Source organism: Setaria italica, chromosome IV, assembly GCF_000263155.2.
Source record: "Setaria italica strain Yugu1 chromosome IV, Setaria_italica_v2.0, whole genome shotgun sequence".
Taxonomy (NCBI): domain Eukaryota; kingdom Viridiplantae; phylum Streptophyta; class Magnoliopsida; order Poales; family Poaceae; genus Setaria; species Setaria italica.
Window position 1 is genome coordinate 3,141,849 of NC_028453.1, and position 19,792 is coordinate 3,161,640.

The following is a 19,792-nucleotide window of genomic DNA, read 5'->3' on the forward strand; positions in this document are numbered from 1 at the left end:
AATTAACAAATTAGTTAAAAATGAAGCTTGCATCCATAGCCAGGGTACATAGCTTAAGTGAGAGCTGAGCCTAAATTGGCATAAATAAATGGTCGTTTAGCCTTTGATAGATTCCTTAAGTGTTGCATGGTAGAACAATCAAAACCTACAAGAAAGTTTTTAGATGGAAGCACAAGTAACAGTGGAATATGTTCTTATCTGTAAGCATTATCGAAGCATATATCTTAAATTTTTAGGTTTTAAGTAATAAACAACATTAGTTATGTCGAAGTCCACCCCTCGAGGTTAGGGTTGATGTTATCGTTCTATTGTTCCGCCCAGTCTGAGTTTATTTTTTTAATATAATCGGCAGCTCTGCCTGGTTCATTTAAAAAAAATAGTCTCATATATGAAATTCTTACATTTCAGATGGTACCTAAAGCTTTGCCTTGTATTATCTCCAGGCTGGGCAGATATAAGCCTAGGGCCACTAGAGCCATGGCCCTAGGTGTGAGCCGGTTTTTTCCACACCGTAGCTTAAAAGGCTCAGGTTCAGCGAGCTCCAATTAACCCATTAGTGGCTCTAGGCGTCAGCTTGGCCCAGCTCCACCCCTGTCTCCAGGCATATGTAGCTACTCAAATTCACCTCAAACAGTTAAGTTAACCCCATAATTTCTATCCGCCCACAAAAAGTGATGTAAGAGAAAAATAAATTGAAAGCAATTTCCTCACCGTGTGGACCACATTCTATGTTCAGTGTTCAATTCCTTAAGCGTGTATCAAGACATGTGTCGGTTATACTTTTCTGGTACTTCCATAATTCGGTTCAAACCCCCTCTAAACAAACAAACTATGTGAATATAAACAGACCATCTTATCATCTAAGAACATTTGGTTTTCCACGGGAACAATGTCAAGTTGAACAAGTTTATTTGTTGACTCAAGAACCATGCATGAGTGACGCCCCACCTGCCTGATCAAGTTGAGGTTTGAGAACAGGTAATTCATCCATCGATCCAACCATTGGGCGTAACCGTCTCTAGTTGTGTCGTCTCCTAGCATTTCCTTTTGTTTAGTTCGGCACCCACTTAGATGGCCCGTTTCTTTGTCTTGCGACCTTAAGAACCCTTGCACGTGTGCCCAATCTCTGTACGGTTCAAAAGAGTTGAGATTCGCGCGTCAGCTGAGCTGTAAACGTCTCCAACTGACATAATCAGATAATTAGTGAGAAGAGAAGTAGCGATGAACAAGGAACCGTGACAGAATATAATTTTTTCTTCTAATTTTAATTAGATCGTCGCTGTCCAAAGTGATAAAATAAGTGGTGTGAAACACCCAGCTTGAGCCAAGTGTGCCACGCTAGAGTACCTTCACTAGTTCTTCCAACTTCCAAGTAAACGACCAGTTCCACGGTTGGCCGTTGCACGACGAATAGGCGCGACATTCGGAGAAATTCCATTTCAATTTTTGTATTCTTACATATGAAAACTATATGTCTACATTTATCTCAAACAAAATAATAGTATTATAACTTTATTAGGCTTTGCAAAACATCGATGAAATGCATGATAGTATTGTAACTTTGGCAAGTTGTGCAATGAGGTGAGAAACCTATCTCTTCGCCCCCAACATTTTTCTGTGGCATTCTGTTGCATTGACCAGGCATAAAAATTGAGTACATTATTTTGTGCATATAAACCAATGCAATCATATAGCTGGTCGTATGCTGACCTACAAGAATTCTCTAGCTTGCTACACATAACACATGGTATATACTCAAGTACTTATTTGTAAATTAACCTAGAACATCCCATCCCTAGTGACAGATCACAAGCAACCGACACATTATACTTCCATTCCATTCCATTCTCTACTTTGATTATATATAGACACTAAGACACACACGCCTAGTCACTAACACAGAGCACAAAGAAGAACTGAAGGAGGAAGAAGAAGAGGAACTGAGGAAGAGGAAGAGGAGACCTCTTGATCGACGACAGCGGCAGCAATGTCGACGTATCTCAAGAAGCCATCCTCCTACTACACCGTCTCCCTCATCGTCCTCCTCCCTCTCACCCTCTTATGCCTCACCTTCCTCCTTCCGTTGTCCACCTATCTGAGCAACCCGCTCGCCACGGCCGCAGCTGCCAGCGGCGCCTGCGGTGCTGGCACTGCCGGCGTCGCCGCCAACCGTGCCGCACCAGCGGCCGAGGACGACGACGGTGTTGCTGCTGGCCAGCGCCGCCCGGGGCTGAGCGTCCTCGTCGGCGTGCACACGATGCCCGGGAAGCACTCCCGGCGCCACCTCATCCGCATGGCGTACGCGCTGCAGCAGACGCCGGCGCTCCGCGCCGCCGCGCGCGTCGACGTCCGGTTCGCTCTCTGCGCGCGCCCGATGCCGCCGGAGCACCGCGCGTTCGTGGCGCTCGAGGCCCGCGCCTACGGCGACGTGCTGGTCCTCGACTGCGCCGAGAGCGCGGAGCAGGGGAAGACCTACACCTACTTCGCCAGCCTGCCGGCGATGATAGGCTCCGGCGGAGGCGCCGGCGATGCCCGGCCGTACGACTACGTGATGAAGGTGGACGACGACACGTTCCTCCGGCTGGACGCGCTGGTGGAGACGCTCCGCGCGGCGCCGAGGGAGGACATGTACGGCGGCGTGGGGCTCCCATTCCACGACCGGGAGTTCCCGCCGTTCATGCTCGGCATGGGCTACCTGCTGTCGTGGGACCTCGTCGAGTGGATCGCCACCTCCGACATGGTCAGAAGGGAAGCCATGGGTAGGCACTTGCACTCCTTTTTTCTTTTTTTTTTAAAAAAACCTTTGGGTTATTGACGACTAATATAATATAGTACTGCATGCATTTCTCATGAAAATTAAATATTTTCGGAACATTATTATTATATTATATTTGTAACAATTTTTAGTAACTCATGCATATTCAGGGGTGGAAGATATGACCACAGGAAAGTGGCTGAACATGGGCAACAAGGCCAAGAACAGGGTGAACATTTTCCCCAGGATGTATGACTACAAGAGTGCCAAAGATGAGGACTTCTTGGAGAACACCATTGGGGTGCACCAGCTGAAGCAGGACTTGAGGTGGGCGCACACGTTGGAGCACTTCAATCTCACGAGGTTGGAGCCCTCCAGCAAGCTACACCGTTTCTAGAGAGGGGACTCCTCAAATAGTCAAATGGTTTTGTGAAGAATATGTAAATTCATTGGGGGCATTGTTGATAAGTGGCGTGAGGAATTAAATATCTAGGGTTGTTGATATGTTTCTTGACATATATAAAATTGATGGCTTCAGCTCATCATTCTAAGCTACACAACCTACACAGTTTGCGAGAGCAACTTTTTACATGTAGAAGCCCATGATTCAAAGGTTATCCAATATTCTAAATGACAAGTGTGACGGCAAGTATCATGACACTGGTTTTGTTACTGACATGGCATCCTGCCGTGCTTACAACTAATCTTCAATATGAAGGTTAATTACTATCTATCATTCAACAATATTTACACGGTAAAAACAAATTCGAACAAGCTTATTACATAGACATAAGTGGTGAAATCATACAGAGACGAAATACCAGACATGTCTTTGCAACAAAACCTCCTATAGAAGAATTTGTTTTTTTTTTGAAACATGGGTGTTTTATCGTGGCTTCTGCAATTTTCCCACAAATTTATGGCTCTCTAGTCTCGCCACAACGTCAGGCGACCATGAACTCGACATGTACTTCTTCAGCACTGACTCAACACACAACATGAAGAGCAACGTGTCCCCAAACATGGAGACAAGTGCTACAAAATTGCCCATGCATGAAAAATGAAAAAAAAAAGTGCCACGGAGAAATACACGACAATACATGTTGTGTTGGCTCGATATTCATGGGCCACTTATTAAATAAATTTTATTTGTGTAAGGTGGCGTCCATGATCTCATACGGTGCCTGACCTCCCATCGGCGTTTGGAAGGAGCGACGCTGATGAGGCGTGCGCTTGGACCTGCAGACGGGGCAGTAGGCTTTGCACTCGTCCTTTGTAAAGAAACATGGGGGATTTCGCCCTTCAGGCTCGCAGCAATAGCAATCTACCCCCGTAGAACATCCCGTCTTGGTGCAAAAAACGAGGTCACAGCTCTCAGTGTCATCCCGTTGCTGTTGTTGAGGACGACCTGCGGCTACGGCAATTTCTTTTCATCTTCAGGCCGGCCATCAACCCATAACACAATGATATGATGTGTATCATAAATTTGATCACTTACACTGGCCAGTCGATCCAAAGAGGACGATATGCAAGAAGAATGTGGCCATAAGGTACACCAAGCTGTTGCAACGACACCTCCCCCCTCATATTGGATCGTTTTAGTGAGTTGAGCTGTGGAGCAAGATCCAATGTGTTGCACACAACAGGGTTGCATTTTCATGGGTCTATATACAAGTAGAGTTGTGGGTCTACATTGAAACGTATAACCTGCAGCCAGCTCGACCTAATCTGTGCAACCATGATCAAGTATTTCCTTGTTTTGCGAGGCATGTGATCGATTGTTCCTTGTTTTGTTCCTTGTTTTCTGCAAGGCAAGATGATAAATTATTTCTCGTTTTGCAAGGCAACCATGATCATCCAGTTACTCCATCCAGCCACAACTACTTGACTCTATTAACTTTTTGATCTTTGAGTTTAACTTTGTCCACTACTTTTTTCTTATTAGAATTTAGTTATAGAATCTAACAAATACAATGTTATGACAATACTTTTTAAGATAAATCTGCGCATGAATTTTATGTTTCCAAACTGAATATTTTGAAAACAATTGATAACAGCTTCAAAAGTTTGACCTGATTTTAGTCAAAGTCTCAAGCTTTTTTTTTCGCTGGAGGTTTTTTTACGAGGCAACATGATCAGTAACACTGTTTTGCGTGAGCATGGTCTCTCCGTGTAGCAAGCTCTAAGTTTGTCTGAGGTTTGCAGTGCCTGGAAATTATGTGTTTCTTGAATGGGCAGGCATATTGATCTGTGCCAAAATGTCGATGGAGCACAAAGAATTAACACATCACTTCCAATAAGCTTGGATCGTTTATCTATCATGGAATAAACTTACCCAAAAAGCCATTTGAATGGCACGAGAAACAACATTATTCAGCTACTGCTAGTGGCACATGGATTGAACATCAGTTCAGTCTACAAGCAAACGCTGGCTCACAAGATATACATTTCTATTCACCGCCACTTGAAAAGAGAATCGCAGATAACGCACATAGAGATACAGTCATCTTTGATGTTAGATACAAAACTTGTTTGCGTACTAGGATGTAGGATCGATTAATCCATGTGCAGCTTAACTCCAACGAGCAATGTCAAGTTGTTTCAGTCCACTGCCTGCCTCTATTTGTCAACGACCAATACAAAAAATTTCCAGGTAGCAGGCCTGGATACATTCCTCTATTCACAGTTACACAGAATGAACGCACATACAACAACCAACCTGTATGGTTGAAATTACAAGGCAACATTATTGGCTAACGTTACAATTAACCTTTAGGAAGTCAAGGTACAGAACTCTCGAGTCCATCTGAGGAATTCAGCTCTCATCCCATTGTGCCCATCATGGTTGTTTACCTTATTCCATGGGGATGCTTTCTCAACCACCTGATTTGCAAACATAGGCTCACTTCCAAATGGTGGGCCAAGATCACCACTTCGGTCTTGGTATCCGACTGCAGAAATCGATAGATCTGGCCCCTTCCTCTCGCTGCTCTATTCACACGACAGTTTGACCTAAGGGACCGCAGAGGTTTAATAGGTTCCTTTCTCCAGCATGCGCCGATAGTTGTTGGTCATAATCAACTCACCATGTGAGTAACAGATTGAATTGAGCCATTCCAGCTTTGAACTTTGGCAAATGCAGCACCGGAATAGAATGCTAGATCCTAGATGGACCTTCATCTTGGGGCTGGAGTTTTTCTAGTTCTTCTTGAATCATTGGGCTTGCGTTCAGCACTTGACTGCCCCTGCGGCTGTTTAGAACTTCTGGTTTTGCTCCGGCTAGTTTCAGTTGTGCGAGAAGAGGACGAACGTTGGTTCACCCTAAATCCTGTGCGCTTTGCAGTTTCTGGCTTCAACATAGCCCTCGCTGACCGAGAAGAAACTTGCAATTTCTGCATTGAACTTGTACCTTGTTTATCCATTTGAACAGATCCTTGTTGGATTTGACTCTGGTCATTGTTAACATGGAATTCCCCACAAATAACTGATGCTGAGATGCCCTGAACAAGGAAATATCTAAACGCATCAGCAAATCAGAAGAAAAACAGAAAATTGAAATAAAAAAAAGTGACAAGCAGAGAAGAAAATTTCAAACAAATTAACTACAACCAGGAAAAGAATTGTGACTTCTGCAACAATCATCTATCATATAACATTCAAGAAATATGCCTTTTTAAGTAGATTACTCCAAGAATGCAAAACCAATCATGTAAGTTTAAATTCCTGGCATGTTAAAGCAGAACAAAGCAATAACAAAAAAAAAGAACATCGTTAACAATGGGATGACAATTTTTTTAAGAAAAATCCATAATACAATGGCACACTAGGATCATGAACTATAATGCTAACAGATGTATCTGTAATCATCACCTTTTTCTGAATTGGAGAGGCTTCTGTACCCTGAACTTGCTCCTCTTCAGAATCATCCATTTCCTCACATTCAAACTCAACATGCTGGCTGTCTTCCTCAGAATCACTTAATTCTTCTTGTTCCATCACAATCCCTTGCATTGATTCTTCATTAGGCTCTTCAATGCAATGATGAGAACAGGAATTTAGAACCTCTAGCTCTGGAATACCAGCTTTGTCCTTCCTAGAAACTTCATCTTGAACATTTGATTTGCTAAAAGTACCTCTTAAGTCATTCGAATCTTTTATCTCCGTTGGAGAACATAAATGAATGTTCAAGTCAATACTGGTCTCCCTCTCAGAAGGGCTTGTGGATGCTTGCCCAGGTGTTGACTGGTCATCTACTGGTGCTTGCCTCATATTATACTCAGACTGATTAACAGATTGATGGTAGTCACCTTCTGGTACTTCATCATGCACCTCAACTTCAGTTCTTTGCAAGAGAGGATGGAAGTCAATAGTGTTAGCATTTGCAGTACCGTTTTCAGTGGAACCTGAAATCTGGTTGTTACTTCTCTCAACTTGAACTTTCTCAAAGGGGAAAAGATCATATTTTCTTGACTGATTAATAAGATTTTGGACTGGATGACTGTATGATGAAACCACATCTTGAGGATACTGAAACAGCAAAGGATGCATCTGCAAATCTTGCTCAGCACCATCTTCTGTAGTATTTTCATTAGAGATCCCATTCTGCTGCAATCTAGAATTAGCTCTGTGATCAGGAAACAGATTTAGCTGTCTGTAAGCACTTTCGGTATAGGTTAGAGGTGGCACAGGAGCTGCATTATCTGAGGTGCCATGAAAGTGGGTTGCATTTGGATGAAATGCCACCTGAGATAGGACACGGACAGAAGGAGGAAGGTTCACAGGTGGCAAGTCTGGAGCCAACTTGACCACACAACTACCTTTCTCTTTACTCACTTGGGAAGCTTGAAGTTGATCCAGAGAGCCACATGATACCACTGGAGCTGTAGTGGAAGGTGCTCTCACATATGAAGGGCCATCAGAGGGGCAGAACATTAAAGGTATATATGAGGTGGTTACATCAAGGCGTGTACCACTTCCTTTCTGTGGTTCAATGTAACCACATGTAGTGCCACATTCTTCATCGAGGCCTGTGCCTGACTGCATCATCATGTTTTTTCCAGCATTTCTTGGTAAAGGCAGCTGACAAGGCATCATGTTAATGCTTCTACTATCTGTGTCTTCCAAAAATGCTTCATTGACATATGAATCATCATCATTTTCAACATCCTCAGAAGCATTGTAATCAGCCTGTAATGAAAGCATTACAAAGTATGCTCAACGACATAATCGTAGATGGATTTTAAGATATTATTTGAATATCTTTCGAGTTAAAAAATACTAACCTCTTGCCCACGGACTACTCGTGAATCAGGCATTGATGCTCTCAGCTTTCTCCTCTTTGCTTCATATGTTCGCCTTCTTTCTTTTTCAGCATCACTTTTAGTGTAAGATTTCTGAACTCCACTTGCAACTCTCCATTGACGTTGGAGAAGTGAAGGATCCCTATGTGGCACTACAAACTTCCAAACTGATGTCCAATCATTTTTGAAGATCCTCAGTCCCTGAAATCAACAACAGGTAAAGAAGAAAATAAGCGATAGAAAAAAAGATGAAAAACAGAAGATAGCCTGTAGTCACAAATTATCACCTCCCGGATACATTCCTTCTCCTCAACTGTCAATGGAGATGTCTTCATACGGCGCACCTCCTGAATTAATTCAGATAAGAATATAGTTAGTTTGGAAGGCAAGTTGGTTTATGCTGATGGCTTCTATTCAGAGATTACTTCAATGAGCTCAAAATCTCCCCTCCTGATGGCTGAGTATAAAGAAACACTAACGAAGGAACACGTAGACAAACTCTTTTACAACATATATACATATTTGAAAAATTTAGTAGCTTGAATCCTATAGCGCCATGAACAAGAACAAGCAGAGTAACATGCATCCCTGATAGAACTGGTTAAAAATCATGTTTCAATTTTCTACTGAATATGATATTAAATAAAATGTATGGTCCATAATATCAAAGTTTGTGTTTCCGTAATCATGTCAAGAAATTTAAATAACATACTACTGTTTTGTTGGCACATAAGCAAAATGGTATAGAAATCAGAACGAGAATATATCAAAATTATCAACAGGTTAAGTGCTGCTGCAGGAACTTCACTACCTACACAACACAGGGTTCCATAAAAGACTCACTTTATTGTTTACAGACCAGTTACGAACCAGAACTTCAATATACTACATGATACAGAACAAGAATAACATACTACTATTTTGTTTGCATCAACTATTACACTATACTATGCAATTCGATAAATACCTTGAACACACTGTTTGAACCAATCAGTTAATGGAAAAGGTCAACATACTTACCTTAACTGGATTATCAGGGGCTTTGGAGGAGCTACGATTCTTTTGTCTCACAAATATCTGCACCAAAGAAGTTATTTCACTCAGCAAGCATAAAACACAAGTCCACAACAAGGAATTCTCAAAGATTATGAGCAACTACCAACTTAAGACAATAAACTAAACAACAGGCATTACTTGTTTGTACAATCAAAGTTAGCAAATTAAATTGGCAACCAGACCTTTGTGACAATAAAATGTATTTCAGAATCTTTATTGAAAGAAAAAGACCTGCTTTGGCAGTACTGAGAACATACATGAAAGTTTAGGCCACGAGTAATGCCAGCAAGGTGAAAAATGTTGCCACGTCAATTAAGTCAAAACAACACTTTTCGTAATACAGATTCCTTAAAAGCATTTCATGCTCTTCATTATCCTCATAAATTTTCACTAGATTGAGTAATGCAACCACAATATTCACCAAACAAATCATAAAAAAAATTAAAGCATACCAACTATTGATTATGCCTGACAAATCATAAAAGGAAATAAAAATCTTTTGAATCTTGCAGCAAAATTTTGCAAGTGCAAAATGAGTAACAGAAAAATACCTGATGATTTGATTTACAAGGAAGAAAGCGCTTTTGTATTGCTCCCCAGTCATTATTATATTCCTGAATTCCTAGAGCTAATAATCTGCAGGCAGATAACATACTATTGAAATAACCATGAAACAAAAGTGATAGGCATCATATCAAGTACATAATTGAGAAGGGTAATACATGACTTTTATGCAGGTGGTAATAACAATGCAGCAACCTTAATACCATTAACCATACAAAAGGAAAGTTGAACATAAAGATCAAAGGAATAGCAATGGTAGAGCAGCTGGGGAAGTTAAGAGTTTACGACACAAATTGCATAAACCGATGCCACTAATACAGAATAAAAAAAAGGTGTGCAACTCAACAAACTACAAAAGCTCTGCATTCAGCAATCTTGATTTACTATGTTCTGAAGTCAAGGTGGCATGGAAGTATTCAAATCCACGGCTATGATAAAATTAAGAGCATGATGGACGCCTTTCAAAAGAAATGTTGGAGAAGATGTAAAGCGCACCTGTCCTCTGCATCAGTGAAAAGCACTCTATTGGCCATAGCTGCAGGAGGTGGCTTATGAGGAAACAATGCAAAATTGAAAAGTGAAAAGAATCTCTGTGCTAATCTTGCAATGTCAGCTGGAACAAGAGCAACTGTGTCCTTTTTAGTATTCTCAAGCAGGGTAGCAGCTAATGATTTCTTCTGCTGTAACTGCCCAGATGAAACAGATGTATCTTGAGAAATGTTGCTTGCTTCTTTGCAATTGTTAATCACTGGTGAAGGAAATAGAGGCTCTTTCCTGCGATTTTTGTCAGCAGTGCCATCCACATGACTTTTTCTATGCTTCACGACAGCTGTACATTCAATATGAAAGCAAAGTTAAAGTGGTGGCAAACAAAATAAACAGAAGGTAAAAAAAGGAGCCATGTAGCGATCTTGAACTTACCTGTTGCCACATCACTTAAATAACCGTGGGCGAACTGAAGTGGTGCGACATCAAGGATAGATATAACAGGACTCTTGATTAATGGCATCCATTGGCATTGTGAACTCTCAGAAGAAACAAGACTAGATGAGAGATGCTGCGATTCAAAAAAGATATGCCGATGAGGAGCACTCCTAGCCAATGCTTGATCACGAGAGCCAACCAACTCAACTATCATCTTTTTTATATTATTAGCCACATCTTGTTTAGATGGATCAAGAACACATAGGGAAAAGGTTTGGATCAGGAGCTGAGCATGCTCATATATCAATACATGCAGTTGGCCAAGTTGCTGATCAGTAAATCCACAAACTAAAGGTGCACAAGTTACCAGTGCCAATGATGAAGGGAAAAGGGCATTCTGGGTAGGATATTGCCATCCAAAAGCATGTGCAGGAGTCACCACTGCAGTTGGAACATATGGCAGAATTGGTCTTAAATGAGTTTTATTGGATTCGTGACGATAGCTACCTGCCCCAGGCAACTCGGTGAATGGCCGCCTCTGCCTAGTCTGAGGCCTACGACCATCTTTCCCCTTTTTACCATTTGTGTCATCATAGTTCTCAGTATTTTCATCACCATCACTTTCTAAGGCCTCCTCAATCTCAAGCTCAAAGTCTGCATCATTATCATCTTCATCCTGGTTTTCGTCCCCCTGGCACGTCTGTGTGTCATCGCCAACACCAGACAGGACAGATGCAAGAAACTTGCGGTATTCCTCTTCCTCATCGACATTCTGCAGATCACCATCATCATCTGACTCCTGGAGAAAGGTCTCTAATTCCTCAAGTGAATAGTTTGCTAGTGAGTATCTTGCTCTCGTCCGTCTGCAAATTGCATCTTCCTCACTAGCTTCCAGAGGGTGATGAGAGTTTTGCACTGTTGGAGAGCAAGTGGCTTCGCCTGGTAAAACCTCCTTTTCCAATTCATTCAAGCGACCTTCATCATTCTCAATATTAACCTGGGTTGATGTTTTTTCTGGAAATATTTCTTTGACAACATCTTTAGATGACAATCTAGTTTGAGGAAGTGCACAGTCACTTGTGTTTTCATTAACTATGCTATTCTGCAGATACATCCCGCTACTTGGCCGCTTGTCAGAACTATGTTCCTCGCATTCTGCTTCTGAAGTAAGGCTTGATGAGGTCTCAGACGGAGATCCTTCCCTAAGAAAAGGGTTAAAATCCACATCATCCTCCTCCACGTCATCGTCAACTTCCATATTTGATTTGCTACAGTAGGATTTCCTACAACCTGCCATCCACAATGTCTAAATAGTTGTGTTAGTGATCTATGTGTTGCACTTTGTAAGAAAAAAGGGGACAAGAGCATACAATGGTAAAACTATAGCATAATACAAAGATATGAACAGGCACCCATGTAAGATGGTATTGCTCAAAATTTGGGTTACACTAAGCACCCACATAACCAATGTTTTATTGGCACATAGCAACAACATAATTGTGAGGTGTTTAAATGGCCCCTTTATAGCCGAATAGCAGGCATAACGCACTCATCTATATTTGGAAAAATATTAAGTTTTCAAATAGGTCTAAGCCAAACATCCAAATATAAATTGTAAAGAGATTACATCATAGATATGACAATATAAAACCATAAAGAGAAATATCACCAATACTATTTAAGGATGAAGATGATGACATAAAGCTTCAATATTGGAGAATGTATTGTGCAAAATTATGAAAAATAAATTTAAATGCAAGACGGTAAGATTATGCAGAAAGGAAGTGACTGCTTCATATTAAAATTTATTTAAAATACATTTGTACAAATGAAAGCAAAGGGTGGGCCTCGTGCAGTGGTAGAGTTTCTCCCACTTGTATCCTGGGGGTCCGGGGTTCGAATCAGCCTCCTTGCAAAATAAGCGAGGGTCTAACTAGAAATTCCCTTCCCCAGACCTCAACTTGTGTGGGAGCCTAGGTACGCCCCTTATTTGTACGAATGGCACTACATACTACATCCTATGGCTGATGCAGCGGGCTCGTTGGTTACACAGCTGTATCGAACACTTTAAAAGCTGCTACCAGCAACACAAACGGAGTTCGTTTTAACACGCTTTAATGCACAATCCAGGTAACGCAGTTTGTGAAACGGAGGACAAATTAAGACAAGCATTCCAGCCTATCCCTTTTTAGGTAATAGTTATATTCTGACATGACCAACTTAATATATGCTAAACTCAAATGAGAACCTAACAACGTGCCAACTGAATCCACAACTGGTAATCTTCGTGCCCTTCCAAATGCCGCAACTCTCTAACACAATAAAATGCTGTAGCACAATAACATTCCAACAACCTTTTCTCCAAATACTAACAGCTAAAAGCCACCAGAAAAAACAGGGGGCAGACAGGGGATGAGTGGCAATATCGCTCGGACAAAGGCCGGCGGGGTGCAGACTCCAGTTAGATGAGCAGATTGCGGCCAGGGGTGGACTCAGGGTGAAGGCCCATTTTTCCCCCGGAGAAAAAACTGAACAAGCACCTCAACTGGGAGCCAAAAGGCGTGGCATCAACTGACATTGATCGACCTTGCACGCTAAAGAGCAGGAATACGAACGTAATCGAACCAAGGATCGATGGGTTGGCCTCCTAGGGAACGACGCGGCACACAATTCGGCAACCAACAGAATGGAGACCGAATTTTTCGTACTTGATAGGGAACAAGAGACATCCACCCCCAAGAGAGCTAGGGTTACTTACCCACGGAAGAAGAACACGATCCACGCCCGGATGGGTCTCAACTCCACACCACTAGAATACCGGAGGAGTACGCTGCGGCCGCGGCGTCTGCGGACTCAGGAGCGGCGCCGGAGGGAGGCCACACCGGCGTCGAGCTCGGCCGCGCCGGAGGGAGGCTGTGGGTGCGCGCGTGCAGAAGTCGGAGGGAGGAGAGGGCGCCCGCTTCGGGTGTTTCCTTATTTTTTTTTTCACACTCCTTCTGATTGGGATTCTGACACGACAAATCGGTGCCTGGGACCATTGTCAGTGACACAACACGGGATAAGACATCCGATTTGCAATTGGGCCCATCATATATTGCCGAACCGGCCCAGATTGGCCCAGATGGGAAGACGAGAAAAGGAAGCCCATTAACGAACCGGCCCGTTTAGCCTCGCGACCTTAAACCCTAGCTTCCCCCGACTCGCCCTTTGAGACATCCTCACCGTCCATTTGTGTCTGCAAGTTGATCCTGGCCGTTGGTCTCTCCGTCCTCTGCTACATATAAGCCGCCTCCGGCGCGCGCCGTCCCAGCGTCTACCCCCAACCTGCGCGAGCTCTCTTCTCCGGCGGCGGAAGCGGAAGGAAGCAGGCGGCCACAATGGTGAAGGGACGCACGGGGCAGCGCGTGAGGCTCTACGTCCGGGGCACCATCCTCGGATACAAGAGGTGAGCTCCGCGTCTTCCCCGTCTCCGGTGCCCGGATCTGGCCATTTCTTGGCGCGATTTCAGCTAACTGTGGTGGTGGTCGTCGTCGTCGTGCAGGTCCAAGTCGAACCAGTACGAGACCACGTCTCTGGTACAGATCGAGGGGGTGAACACCAAGGAGGACGTCGCGTGGTACGCCGGGAAGCGCATGGCGTACATCTACAAGGCCAAGACCAAGAGCAGCGAGACCCGCTACAGGTGCATCTGGGGCAAGGTCACCCGCCCGCACGGCAACTCCGGCGTCGTCCGCGCCAAGTTCAAGTCCAACCTCCCCCCGGAGTCCATGGTCAGTGACCCGCTCGCTCCTGCTGCTCCCACTATACGTTGTGTTATGTGTTGCCTCCCAATTGATGCTCTGTGCTGATGCTGGTTGCTATGTGTTGGGTGCAGGGGCGCAAGGTCAGAGTGTTCATGTACCCGAGCAGCATCTGAGGTTAGTATCGATCGATTGCTGATCATCTTGTATTTGTTTTGATGGTGGTTGATAGTGAATTTCTTGCCTGTGGTCTAGTGATGGGAGAATGTTCTATTTGTGTTTAGATTGCGTTTACCATTTTGCTCTTAGATCCTTGACCTAGGACAGTAGGTTAAACGCGTGGTAGGTTTTGATTCTTCAATTTTTGTTGTTTAGGAGGCACACTCCTATTTAGTTTTTATGTAGCAACAAACGTTGTCTATTATGCTCATTTTGATTTTGATCATGACTTCGATTTTGAGTTAGTTTCTTTGCTGATGAAGCATTGCTGAGTATTGTTTGAACATTTAAAACTGTTTGCTGATTTAGGATGGTTAGGTTTTTGCTGTTCTTTAGATGTCTTACTGCTACCATGTAAATGCACAATATCAGTGGCTGATTTCATAGTTATTATTACACTTGCATTCTGAACATTGTTTTTCCAGTTGTTTTCTTTCACGAAGTGTTTATTTTTGCCATTTGGTTATGTGATTTTCTTTGCATTTGCGCTCGTCCATGTTGTTTAGCATCAGTTCTATTGTTTTATCTCCCCGTATAGGATATGGTGGTGCCTGTTTCAAACAATTTAGGCTTATTAGTTTTCTTTGTTTTATTTATAGTAGTGCAAATAATATTTCTGGTCGTAGTACTGATGTTTAGATGATGTTATATGTTTTTTTTAAACTGTAGACTAGTTGTAAACTTGTAGGGTTACCAATGTGCTATATTCTATTTTCTTTAATGAGTGTCTGAATTGCATGGTGTATCATGATGTGAAATATTTCAGCTACATGGTGTATCCCTTCGCTAATAATGCTTTCTGTTCTTGTTTTGTGAAATGCAGGTTCTGTTGGAGTAGGAATGGTCATGCTTATTTCTTCCCTTGAGCTGAAAATGCCATGTTTTGGTGAACCCGTGACGTGTTGGCACCTTAGATTGTTCATGTACTGAGAACCTGTGGAAGTTTTGCCAAAAATTTGTTATCGAACAGATGGACCATTGTCTTAATGTTATGCTAGCACCAGAGCTTATTTGTCCATCAGTTGGTTATTTGATTCTGTTAACAGCCTTATTTTCCCTCATCTGCTTGCCGTGTTCGTGCGCCATGTATCCGCTGCAGTATGGATGTGATGTTTTCGTGCCTGAATGTTTCTGGTTGCTGAAAGGCGTTCATTCAGTGTGTTTAGAATCTATTGGTGCTGAGGAATCTGGCTTTACTGAAAAAAGGATTTAGGATAGTATTCTTATAGTTGTATTAAGCAAAATTCATAGAATAACAATTAGATCTAATAATGGATCCATGCAGCGGCAACCACACTCGCGTGGAGCCGTGGATCCTGTCCTGTGCCCTCCCCTGACCGCACACTCAGCACAACAGGGGCCTCGACAGGACCGTAAGACTCTTCTATATAGCCTGGCCAGTAGCCAAAAACAGAGTTTACCAACAGACACAAAACCAGCAAGCTCAGCAGCTAACTACTCCAGTATCATCTGACACGCCACCTTTTGAGACCGTCATCCAACTTCCCGATCATCACGTCCATTTTGAAAGCCGCCTTCTCTGCTGGGTACAGCACCTTCCATCGCCGAATCAAGTCACCAGCTTGAAGCCTTGAACGGCACCACTTTCGAATTATTTCACATTATTAGACATGTATGATTAGATTATAATCCCTCTAGATTATATAAACTGAATTATGGTCATTGGTACTACCATAAAAGATCACATTATTTATGATCCAATCATGGTGTTTTACCCTACTACCCATAGATCATAATGCATATTATATAATCTGGGAGGGAAATGAATATAACCTTAGTCCTGCACAACCCAAAATAAAAAAAGGCTAGTTGGATTCATGCCATTACAATTTTCAAGAATTGGAAATTTGCCATCGGTTGTGTCACTGACAGGTGGGAGCCACCTCAGTCACTGACAATGGCATTTTTCAAATTTTTGAAAATCGTAATGGCATGTATGGAATTATCCCGAATAAAAACGTTTATATTTCCAATTTCTACCCAACACCCGCAGGTAAGTGGTAATAATCCTCGAGGGTTATTGGGCAGGTCAAGAAATTCTTTCACAAAAACCCACACAAAGACTGCAATGGGACAAAGGAAAGAGGATATGATCGGTAGATTAAGGACTGACTACAAAGCTTGTATTGTACTTGACCCTTCCATTTCCTTTTCTTCAAAACTTGCACGGCAGCACGGGTGATTGTTTTTTGAGGAAATGCACGGGTGATTGTAATTTGTCACGAAAAGCCATCCACAAGAAAATCTCTACTTGTAGGGGAATGTAGCACTTCCAATCGTCTGATGGGCGATCGACTGTTAGCACGTCCAAAAACGAAAGAAAACTGAGAGCTCGATTTGCATGCCCCCAGGAAGCTCGTCGCCATGACCGGACTTCACCGGGCACACAACGTGTGACATCGACTCCTAGCTGACGACCAGAAACGGAACGAGCCATGGTGATAGGAAATTAGGAATGGCCGTGAAATGACGACGAAATGATCCAGGTGTACATCCACAAAGAACTGAAGCAGCATTCATCTCAACATTCTTCAGATGACTTTTAAGCGCGGCAGACGATCTCCACGAACTTGTCGAAGTTCCTCCTGCACGCGCCGCCGGGCGCGAACGCGGCGGCCACGGCGGCCTGCAGATCCCGCGCCCTGGCCCTCATCCTCACCCCTTCCTCCCCGCGGAGCATCTCTCCCACGGCGGTGGCCACCCCGGCGCGCGTCATCGTGGCGCCCTCGAAGGCCGCGCCGAACCCCCACACGTGCGCCACGGACCGCGCGTTCATCCGCTGGTCCCCGAAGAAGGGGCGGCACGCCATGGGCACGCCGCTCGCCACGCCCTCCATCACCGATCCCCACCCGGCGTGCGTCACGAACGCGCCCACGGCGGCGTGGCGCAGCACGGCCACCTGCGGCGCCCAGGGCACCACGAGCCCCCCGGACCCGGCGGCGGAGGCGCGGTCGAGGAAACCTGGCGGGAGGAGCGGCCACGAGTCCTCGCGGAGGGACCACAGGAACGGCGCGCCGGAGGACTCCAGCCCCGCCGCCAGCTCACGGAGCTCGTCGGGGCGCGGGGACGCCACCGTGCCGAAGCTCACGTACACCACCGAGCGCGCCGGGTGGCGGTCGAGCCAGGCGAGGCAGCCGTGTGGGTCGTCGGCTGCAGGCGCGGCGGCGGCGGCGGCGGTGGTGTCCTTGGGGAGGAGGAGGTGGTAGGGGCCGAGCGGGAGGCAGTTGGGGAGCAGCTCGGCGAGGGCAGCGGTGACGTCGGGTGGGTCCAGGCCCGGGAAGGTGTTGAGCGCGACGGCGGCGGCGGCGGCGCGCGGGAGGACCTGGCCCATGCGGTGGACGAGGCGGCTGATGACGTAGTTGAAGTCGCCGGAGACCACGCCGTCAGGGAGGTCGCGGACGCGGTAGCTGGCGAGGCCCGGGTGCGACACCAGCAGCTCATCCGCCCTGCTCACGGCTGCGACGACGCAAACGCAAACTCAAAAGCCATTCATCAAGACGAAACCTTTTTGAAATTTGAAACACGATGACGACGGGAGAAGAGAAGAGAAGAGAAGAGAAGAGGATAGGAGAGAGTCCGGCGAGCGCACCCTGGTCGCCGACGTCGGCCCGGAGCGCGTCGGTGCGGAGGTGCGCCAGGAGCGCGCACGACGCGGCTGTCCACACGGGCACCCACGGCGCGCCCGCCGCGGCGGCCGCCTCCGCCGCGGGCCACACGAACGCGTCGCCCACCACGCAGCTCACCCTGACCCCGCCCGCCGCGGCGCGGGCCGCCTCCAGCCCGGCCTCCACCCCTCCGGCCTCCGCGGCGGCCATGAACAGCTCCATCTGCCGCGGCACCGGGACTGCAGCCCTCTCCGCCGCGGGAGGCGGCGCCCCGTCCGGGACCTCCACGAAGCGCAGGTTCCCCGGCATCCCGCCAGCGCCGCCGGCGGCCCTGCGGAGCTGCGCGATGGAGGACGCGGTGGAGAGGAACGAGATCGTGGCCCCCGCGGGCGCCGCGGCGGCGGCCAGCGCCCGCGCGAAGGCGAGCAGCACCGCCGCGTGGGAGCTGAACGGGAACGCCACCACGGCCACGTGCGGCGCCGGCGAGGACGCGGCGGGTGCCATATGGACTCGGGGACGGCGGGTGCCTGATGTGCGGCTTCTGTTGCGGGAGCGGCGCGGCGTGTTTTTAAAGTCGGTGGAAGTGGTTACGCGCGGCGCACCTTCCGGTCGCCGTGAAACGGGCGCTGGAAGTTGAGGTAGCCTGGTGAGCCGGCGGTTAGGTGCGGCGCGGGCACGTGCGATCGGGTGGCGGATCTGTGCGGTGGGGAGGCCCGGCACGTCGCGTGCTCGCGTCCATTTCAGCCACAGAGACTACCAGAGCGCTTCTGCGCGACACTCCTTGGCAACTTGAGTGCGTTGATGGACCCAGCCATGTCTGGCAGACTGGCAGCATGGCACGGGAGTGGGAGGGCGTCTTGGCACGAGCTGGGCACTTGGCAAATGTACAGGATGCTCTATGCGATGAGGGGGAATCACGCAATCAGGCTATACAATTAGCAGTTGATGGCCGCGAATTCTGTCCATCTTGTGGAAGGTGGAAGAGCCTCCAACTTCCAATGTTGGAGATTCGTGCAAGCATCCAAGACCGTCCATTGGAGCTCCTCCTCCGCACAATAGAGCTCCCGACGGCTTGAGCGCACATCGCATGGTGGCCGCCGTCACGGGTTCTTTGGGTTCGGGATTGGGGGTGGGGGCCTCTCCGGTGTTCGACAGGTTAGAAGGAGGCTCGGGGTGGCTAGTTGGCCTAGCAATGGAGACGAGCGAGATGGTAGTGGGGGACAACCGAATGAGTGAGGTCGGCGAGCTATGTCGATTAGCAACAGGCGAGGTTCGGACGGGGTGATCGAAGCTTGGTGGTGGAGGGAAACGGCAGGAGCATCACCTACCTTCCAGTTCGCATGGGGGGGTGGTGGCTGCTGATTCAGCGGCGGGACTGCTGCGGAAGACGGTGCGAAGGGAAAGTTGTAGGAAGAAGAAGAGGAGAGGGTTGATAATGGACCGTGTAACGTCTAAGCTCGGACCTTCCGTTCGATGTACATGACTTCCGTTTATGCCTTATGCCTGCATCGATCACTTCGTAAATGGATGCCCCCGTCATATTTTTGATCTATGTGATGTCATTTTTTTTATTTTTTAAGGGGATTTCTATAACTGCTAGTTTACAAC

At 46.1% G+C, this 19,792-nt stretch overlaps 4 protein-coding genes across 5 annotated transcripts; 2 read left to right on the forward strand and 2 right to left on the reverse strand.

Annotated features, from left to right (window-relative positions):
- Window positions 1-1,906: 1,906 nt before the first annotated feature.
- On the forward strand, window positions 1,907-3,297 carry LOC101786840 (beta-1,3-galactosyltransferase 6). The gene is made up of 2 exons (XM_022826239.1): window positions 1,907-2,759; window positions 2,926-3,297. Exons 1-2 carry the CDS (start codon window positions 1,988-1,990, stop codon window positions 3,150-3,152), a joined length of 999 nt encoding a protein of 332 aa, XP_022681974.1. The 5' UTR covers window positions 1,907-1,987; the 3' UTR covers window positions 3,153-3,297.
- Window positions 3,298-5,188: 1,891 nt separating this feature from the next.
- On the reverse strand, window positions 5,189-13,574 carry LOC101775809. 2 transcript variants are annotated; one of them, XM_012845533.2, is made up of 9 exons: window positions 13,358-13,574; window positions 10,597-11,889; window positions 10,171-10,504; window positions 9,663-9,747; window positions 9,076-9,132; window positions 8,343-8,402; window positions 8,038-8,256; window positions 6,626-7,942; window positions 5,189-6,255 (listed from the first exon to the last, which is right to left on the reverse strand). In XM_012845533.2, the coding sequence occupies exons 2-9, from the start codon at window positions 11,855-11,857 to the stop codon at window positions 5,932-5,934; spliced, it is 3,657 nt and encodes a 1,218-aa protein (XP_012700987.1). In that variant the 5' UTR covers window positions 11,858-11,889; window positions 13,358-13,574; the 3' UTR covers window positions 5,189-5,931. The 2 variants fall into 2 exon arrangements, with proteins under 2 accessions (XP_012700987.1, XP_012700986.1); XM_012845532.2 differs by having other exon boundaries at window positions 10,597-11,905.
- A 309-nt stretch (window positions 13,575-13,883) lies between these two features.
- LOC101786448 (60S ribosomal protein L35a-1) lies at window positions 13,884-15,616 on the forward strand. Its single transcript, XM_004964537.3, has 4 exons — window positions 13,884-14,044; window positions 14,141-14,369; window positions 14,474-14,516; window positions 15,382-15,616. The coding sequence occupies exons 1-3, from the start codon at window positions 13,977-13,979 to the stop codon at window positions 14,513-14,515; spliced, it is 339 nt and encodes a 112-aa protein (XP_004964594.1). The 5' UTR covers window positions 13,884-13,976; the 3' UTR covers window position 14,516; window positions 15,382-15,616.
- Window positions 15,617-16,833: 1,217 nt separating this feature from the next.
- LOC101786047 (anthocyanidin 3-O-glucosyltransferase) lies at window positions 16,834-18,883 on the reverse strand. Its single transcript, XM_004964536.2, has 2 exons — window positions 18,169-18,883; window positions 16,834-18,035 (listed from the first exon to the last, which is right to left on the reverse strand). Exons 1-2 carry the CDS (start codon window positions 18,686-18,688, stop codon window positions 17,122-17,124), a joined length of 1,434 nt encoding a protein of 477 aa, XP_004964593.1. The 5' UTR covers window positions 18,689-18,883; the 3' UTR covers window positions 16,834-17,121.
- Window positions 18,884-19,792: the final 909 nt, after the last annotated feature.

Bases quoted from the DNA above. Each gene is read 5' to 3' on its own strand.
- LOC101786840 (XM_022826239.1), top strand. From the start codon at position 1,988: ATGTCGACGTATCTCAAGAAGCCATCCTCCTACTACACCGTCTCCCTC. The intron at 2,760-2,925 runs GTAGGCACTTGC...ATGCATATTCAG, and splicing joins GGTCAGAAGGGAAGCCATGG to GGGTGGAAGATATGACCACA.
- LOC101775809 (XM_012845532.2), bottom strand. From the start codon at position 11,896: ATGGCAGGTTGTAGGAAATCCTACTGTAGCAAATCAAATATGGAAGTT. The intron at 9,748-10,170 runs GTGCGCTTTACA...ATCTGCCTGCAG, and splicing joins TTCACTGATGCAGAGGACAG to ATTATTAGCTCTAGGAATTC. The intron at 8,257-8,342 runs GTGATAATTTGT...TGTTGATTTCAG, and splicing joins AGAAGGAATGTATCCGGGAG to GGACTGAGGATCTTCAAAAA.
- LOC101786448 (XM_004964537.3), top strand. From the start codon at position 13,977: ATGGTGAAGGGACGCACGGGGCAGCGCGTGAGGCTCTACGTCCGGGGC. The intron at 14,045-14,140 runs GTGAGCTCCGCG...GTCGTCGTGCAG, and splicing joins ACCATCCTCGGATACAAGAG to GTCCAAGTCGAACCAGTACG. The intron at 14,370-14,473 runs GTCAGTGACCCG...TGTTGGGTGCAG, and splicing joins ACCTCCCCCCGGAGTCCATG to GGGCGCAAGGTCAGAGTGTT.
- LOC101786047 (XM_004964536.2), bottom strand. From the start codon at position 18,688: ATGGCACCCGCCGCGTCCTCGCCGGCGCCGCACGTGGCCGTGGTGGCG. The intron at 18,036-18,168 runs GTGCGCTCGCCG...GCGTCGTCGCAG, and splicing joins GGCCGACGTCGGCGACCAGG to CCGTGAGCAGGGCGGATGAG.